At 28.9% G+C, this 7091-nt stretch overlaps 1 protein-coding gene across 1 annotated transcript; it reads right to left on the bottom strand.

Annotated features, from left to right (window-relative positions):
• Positions 1–663: 663 nt before the first annotated feature.
• Positions 664–6466, bottom strand: LOC124926257 (beta-galactosidase 3-like). The gene is made up of 15 exons (XM_047466452.1): positions 6227–6466; positions 6065–6160; positions 5863–5975; positions 5623–5782; positions 5404–5547; positions 4329–4417; positions 4137–4242; positions 3971–4058; positions 3762–3880; positions 3495–3668; positions 3229–3407; positions 2595–2704; positions 2387–2496; positions 2191–2301; positions 664–1079 (listed from the first exon to the last, which is right to left on the bottom strand). The coding sequence occupies exons 1-15, from the start codon at positions 6377–6379 to the stop codon at positions 984–986; spliced, it is 1848 nt and encodes a 615-aa protein (XP_047322408.1). The 5' UTR covers positions 6380–6466; the 3' UTR covers positions 664–983.
• Positions 6467–7091: the final 625 nt, after the last annotated feature.

Below are 7091 nucleotides of genomic sequence, written 5' to 3'. Positions count from 1 at the left end.
TGACGTTGATGAACTCATGGTAGACAATTGAACCAACCCTTCGTTCCTTATTTCAAGATCTAAACTTTGGAGATGGGACTAGTTTCCTTTTCTGTATCTGAATTTCAATATTATGCGTCCTGTTGCTGATGATTTGATGTGAAGTCAATGCCATCTTTCGTGTTTGTTAAGGATGGTAATATTGTCGATAGGACTGGGAATAGTAAATTCGATCTACTATCGAAGATAACTCGTCACTCTTTGTCACTGTCCTGATCAATTGTTGGTATGTTTTGTTTCTTTGTTTACTCGAATTATAACCAACAATATCATGAATGTTATTGAATAAATCTGTTGTAATTTAACTTAAAGCCTAGGATTATATATTCTGTCTAGCTTTGCTTCTTAGATGACTATCTCTTCGATCTTCTCGTAACTTCTAGCAACAGTATAGCCTCAACCATTAACCTCTTCAACATGTTTTGGAAATTGATGTTGTTGATCTTTTAACTAGATTTATCTTTGAAATATCGCCACCTAATTCTTCGAAACCACAAGCAAATTCTGCTTGTCTTCAACCAAGCTCTTGGAACATGATACCTAAGAAAAATTAAATGTTTCTATTATTTCACTAGTTTTAAGAGTGATTATAAAATTTGAGAAGATTATAAAGAAAAATACCATCTTTGAGTTGGTTTGCCAAACAACCAAGTTGGCATTTGGATTCTCTATATGGTCCCGGCATAGCTGCATCGGGTTTCCACAATTTCGGTCGCTTTAGCCGTCCAATACCGTCCTATACTTTGCCCTTTTATCCCAAACTTGACCTTTTCCCATACTTTCATGTCCAAGGCTAATGGTTCATTTCCTTGTGGGGCATTAAAGTAAGCCTGACCAACAAATTCAAGAACTCATCAATTTCTCTAACAATTGTGACTTGCACTTATTTGAATTTGTTTTTTTTGTTCTTTACAAATTTCTCACCTTGTACCATGTCAAAGGATTCAGGTTTTGACTGCAGCCGATACATGAAACCAGTCTATACCGATGACACTACAATCCGGCGTGTCGAGATTCATCGTCTCCCCTTTTAGACCAACCTGTGTTTGAAGAGATTAATAATAAAATTATTATTCTGTCTGATCAATTTTAAATACTATAAAATTAACTTTTCTTAAACAGAGTATTATTTTGTTTTATAATTTAAATGATGTGATCTAAAATGTTGATATTTAGAGATTATTGAAACAACTCAATTTGAAGGTTTTTTTGTGGTGTGTGTTTTATCATAAAATTGAAAATGAGATGTTACAATATTGCTGGTTTTGAGTGTGGAATTAGTCAAGTATTTAATAAAATAAATGTTAATGAAATAAATGTTAATGAATTAGACAGAAGATATATGAATTTCTAAGTACTTGATATATTGGCCGAAAATAATTGCAACTATTTTATCCTTATATTAATATTGTAATTCAATACCCTTTTCTAGCCTAGTGACAAAAAGAGGGGATACTAACACTAAGTTTCTGGGTTCGAGCCCATCAGATGACAAATTATGTGACTAATTAAATGGTTAAGTGTGTTTACTGGCTACATACTTAATCCGTTGTCCTATTTTAAGTTTCTGGGTTCAAGCCGTCGGATGACAAATTATGTTACTAATTAAATGGTTAAGTGCGTTTGCTGGCTACATACTTAATTCGTTGTCCTATTTTAAGTTTCTGGGTTCGAGCCCGTCAGATGACAAATTATGTGACTAATTAAATGGTTAAGTGTGTTTGCTAGCTATATACTTAATTTGTTGTCATATTTTAAGTTTCTGAGTTCGAGCCCGTCAGATGACAAATTATGTGACTAATTAAATGGTTAAGTGTGTTTGCTGGCTATATACTTAATTTGTTGTCATATTTTAAGTTTCTAGGTTCGAGCCCGTCAGATGACAAATTATGTGACTAATTAAATGGTTAAGTGTGTTTGTTGGCTAACTTACTTAATCCGTTATCCTATTTTTTTTAAATATTGTAATTCAGTTAGTTTTAAAAAAAATTAACTACATTCTTATGGTATTACCAAATTAAGTAGGATTTTGTACTTAATTTTGGAGCTGAATCTATATGTAAGTAATTTAGATTATTTTATAGATTAATAGATAAGTTATGTTATAAAATTTTCAAAGTTTAAGCATTGATAAGACAAAATGTGTCTAACCTTGTATGTCCATCTTTGCCATGTTAAATCCAATCTTCCATGGTCAAGACCTTGCAGCAAAACCGGACCAATGACACCACCTATCCATGTTTCAAAGTGTGTCCCGATATTCTTTACCAACAAACAAAATTTTAATTATTAATCATGAATCGATATCTACTAAAAACAAGGAAAATGAACAAAACTATGAACTGACCGGTAATCCCATTGTAATACTGAGAAGAGCTATTTTGTTAGTCCCGGCATGCAAATTCACTGGCACGGTTTGTTTAAATCGCATTGCCTTGTTTGAACCATATGCCGAACCTTTTTCAAACCAGAAAAATTATAAATCTATTAAGTTAATGATCATACATACCCATAAATGGTGAGATTGTAATAAAAACGAAAATTTGTGCACTTACCCGAGAGCAAACCGTTGATGAATACATGCACTGCTTGGGCTCTCGCGCTGACTGTTAGCATAGGCTTATTTCCTCCAAGTAGAAAGGATTCCGTGGAGCTGATTTCGACACTAAACACAAAAGATCAATTCAAGTTATTGGTTTGTTAAATATTTTATAAAAAAAAGATATAGTTCTTATGTTCCCGAATGTCTCAATGCGAGTGTGATAGTGAGTTTTTGCGAGTGTGATAGTGAGTTTTTCTAAGAAAAACATTTCCAACATCTTCAATAGTGTGACAAATATTGTGAGAAAATACTAATTTTTAAATAGACGTGATCAATATTAGATCAAGTATTTTAGATAAATTTGAATATAACCCTACTACATTAGTTAGGTTCTATCAAAAACCTAAATCCCATGCATATTATATATGGCAGATTGAATATATTAGATATTGAGTTAAATATTCAATAATGATATTTGAAATGTTTGTAAATTATATATAGTTAACTTTGTTATTAATCAAACAAAAAAATACTACAAATAATAATAATAATTTCAAACTTATATATATAAAAAATTAATATATTTTGAGTGCTGATAAATTTGAGTATGACGGTTGGAGTTTAAATTTAAAATGAAAATGTGTTACCTTGTCATATACCAAAGATAATCGCTGGCATCTTTAGTGACGTTTAGTTGTTCCAAAAGTCCAACCGCATTAATGGTTGGGTTGTCCTCTATAGAAGAAATATCCTCATCATACCTCTCCCACGATAACACCATTGAACTAGTCGGTACCATTTGAATTCTCGATGTGTGGCTTACAATCTTGATATAATCATGACAAAAATAAGTTACAAATGAATAACAAAAATATATCAAATCAAATTTCATGGTAAAAAGTAAAAAGTTTACCTTCGCAGTGTTAAAGACCGCGTTTTTACAATTGGGAAGAATGCTAATAGACCAAGGAGGTAAATGATAGTGATTGCCGTTAAACACAACACTCGCATCAGATTTGGTATCGGAATTACAAAGGAAAGCCGCGCAAGTAGATAATTGACCACTACCCGCGGAGAACACAAAAGCCTAGTAAAAAAATATAAGAAATGTAGTAAATTTTGTAAATTACCATTATCTTAGGATAAATCTCAAGAACAGTTAATTAATTTATAAACAAACCTGTTGGGAAGGTCCCAATGAAGTAAGATTTGAATGTGATGAAACTAAAGCAGGTTCACAAAGCTTGATTGCTTTGTGAAGTTCCTTCAAATGACTATATTTTGGATCCCTTGTCAAACCTAATCAAATATTTATTAATAACTGTGGGTTACCTAAAGATTATTCAAATGATTCAATAAATAAATAAATAAATAAATGTATTTAATTACCGTATTCGTCTATTGGAGCATCGTAGTCGTAGCTTGTAGTCACGAATTGACCGCCTGAAGTACGTCCAAAGTTCGTCCCACCATGGTACTATAAAAATCAAATATTTTTTTAAATTGTGATCCATCTACAAAAGAAAACAAATTTATAGTAGAAGGTCGTGCAAACCATGTAATAGTTTACGAATGATCCGCCTTTCAATACGAAACGAGCTACTGCAAATGCCAAATCTTGAACGGGTCGCTCATAAATTGCGCCTCCGAATTCGGTGAACCTTTTATATTATTTGTATTGGATTAGTGAGATTAGTAGGTAACTAATTACTCTTAAGATTTAAATTTTGAAATTTGAAATTCTTACCAACCAGTCCAAGCTTCGGTCCACATAGTGGGTTTATAAGGCTTGTTTGGAATGAATGTATCACAGTAGAATCCATTGCAAGTATTTATCTTTTTGGTAAGAAGAAAAATCATCAATAAGTTAATGATAAAAGCTAGCTATAGCAAATTAAGACAAATAGGCAAAATAATTTATAGCCGTCCTATGACTATATATTTTTGTTTTATAATTTATTCTTTTTACTAATTGTTAATAATTTGTTTGAAGTTCATAACATAAATATAATAGAAACATTCCATTTATCAGTTAAATATTAAAATATTTTCATTTTATTTTTATAATATTTTAAATATTTAAATTAATAAATTTAAATCATTTAACTTAATAATTTAAATTATAAACAAAAACTCATTTAATTTAGTAATAGATCTTAAAAAAATTCATATAGAGACAAAATTAATTAAAAAAAATATATACTTATATATCAAACAATTTTTTTTATTTCAAATAATCTACAATGAACAAGATCTACATAAATAAATTATGATCATATCATTAAATCACTTATTTCCTATCTCATTCAAATTATCCATTAAAAATATGAGCATACCTATATTTTATAATATTAAATAATAACATTATTTTATTGAATTAATTTAAATAGTCAAATTCCAGATCTCTTTCATTTATTTGTTTTATTAAAAAAAAATTATAGACTAAGATATAGCTTTTTTTTTAATCCTTACATAATCAAACAGAATTCCATTCTCTATTATCAATGATATAACTCAATACCTTAATTAATAATATATTAAAATTCTTTTATTTTATACAAAAATTATTTTATTATTATAATTTTTTAAATCAACATAAATCAAGATTTTTTAATTTTTTAAAATAAAACAAATAAGCTCTATCAGAGTTAAAAACAAAAATTATTATTGGTTAAATAAAAAATTATTATGTGTGATACTGTAAATAAAACAAGACAAGTCTAAAAATATATTGAATTATATTTTAAAATATATCTAATCAAAATTAACATATTAACCAGATTTGAAAAAACTTTAAATTCATTAAAGAAAAATATACTTACAATAGGATCAGGAGCATCATCTTGTTTACACATAACCCATGGAACTCCAATATCAAGATCAACCGCCATTTCAGCTGCCCAATTCATATAATCTTTACCAGCTTCACCAAGAGCTTTACTAAGAGCTCCATATTCATTCTCAATCTACACCAACAAACCAATAATCAATCAATAAATCTCTGTTTTCAAATAATCAAATTCACAATTTCTAAACAATACCTGAGACAAGATAATAGGTCCTCCCTGATTTTCAAACAAATTCTCATTCTTCATCATTTCAACAATCTTCTCACTAAACCCTTTCATAGCAGTCTTAAACGGCTCATTATCTGTTCTAAAACTAATCCCAGGAATGTATTTCAACCAAACAGGAAACCCTCTGCAAATTATAATCAAAGATTAAACCTTTATTTATCCATCTTTACATTCATTATAAACTTAAACAGATCAGATTCAAACCCGAAATTCCATTCTCCACAAATGTAAGGACCGATTCGAAGATTAACGTATAACCCAGCTCTTTGTATTGTCTTTATGAAACTTACAAGATCATATCTATCTCCGAAATTGTACTTCATATCAATCACTAAACATGTTAGTTCTACAAACAAACAAAAAACCAGTTTTTTTTTACGGGAATTGAATTATATTAAAAACCCACATTGCCAGGTGAAGGTTCGTGAATGTTCCAAAATACATATGTGTCAATTACATCTAATCCACCATCTTTAGCCTTCTGTATAAGATCCTCCCACATCTGAAAAAGAAATAGTCATGAATTAAAGAAATTGAGGAAAGAGAGAAACAGGGATATGGATTATACGTCTGGTGTGCTTCTGGGATAATGAATGGAACCGGATAAGAGAATTCTTCTTTGTCCATTTATGATTAAAGATTTGTCATCGTAGGTTACAGTAGACTGGATTAGATGAACGCCGGCGAGAAAAGCGACGGCGAAGAATAGGAGGAGATTCATTTTTCCGACGAGGGGAAGAAGAGAGATGGCCGGAGATGTCCTTTTATTTGTTAGATTGTAGACAGAGCAGCCATTTCCTTTCTGGCTTTTTTCACTTCACTTGTCTATCTGTCTTTGCTTAATAGAAGTTTATATAAATATTATAATAGGGCTTGTTTGATTAACCTTATTCTTATTTGATAAATGTTAATATACATTTTATAATTTATACTATTCAACTTCGAATGTTAATTAACTCTTTTTTGTAACACTTTAAGCTTGTTTAATATTTGATTTGTTGAGAATTTATTCAATTTAAAAAAATAAATTATATATTAAGTTATTATTATTCTAACTGTTAAATTACTCTTTCAATCAATTAAAATACTTTTAATGATTTGATTGGAGTTTATTTAGTTAGATTTATTATTAAAAAAATAATCAATAATGAAAGAGCATTTTATTCACTTTCTAATAATTATATAATTCAATTAATTAAATAAAATATTAAAATACTCTTTATATGAAAAATAAATAAATTATTTTATCAGAATATATTAATTACTTTTATTTTTTTACAAAACAAAATACTATATATCAAAATCACCGCTTATCAATAATTTTTTAATAAATCAAAATTTATATTTTAAAAATCAATCATTTTTTTTTTTTAATTTAACCATAATCAAATATTATTTTATATCTACTCTTCTTAATTACAACACTCAATTTA

This window comes from Impatiens glandulifera, chromosome 2 (assembly GCF_907164915.1).
Source record: "Impatiens glandulifera chromosome 2, dImpGla2.1, whole genome shotgun sequence".
Taxonomy (NCBI): domain Eukaryota; kingdom Viridiplantae; phylum Streptophyta; class Magnoliopsida; order Ericales; family Balsaminaceae; genus Impatiens; species Impatiens glandulifera.
This window is presented reverse-complemented; position numbering and strand designations above follow the sequence as displayed.

Excerpts from the sequence above, each read along its gene's own strand:
- LOC124926257 (XM_047466452.1), bottom strand. The coding sequence starts at position 6,379 with ATGAATCTCCTCCTATTCTTCGCCGTCGCTTTTCTCGCCGGCGTTCAT. Across the intron at positions 4,418-5,403 it reads ATGATGCTCCTGATCCTATT|ATAAATACTTGCAATGGATT; the intron begins GTAAGTATATTT and ends CTTACCAAAAAG. Across the intron at positions 3,669-3,761 it reads CATTGGGACCTTCCCAACAG|GCTTTTGTGTTCTCCGCGGG; the intron begins GTTTGTTTATAA and ends TTTTTTTACTAG.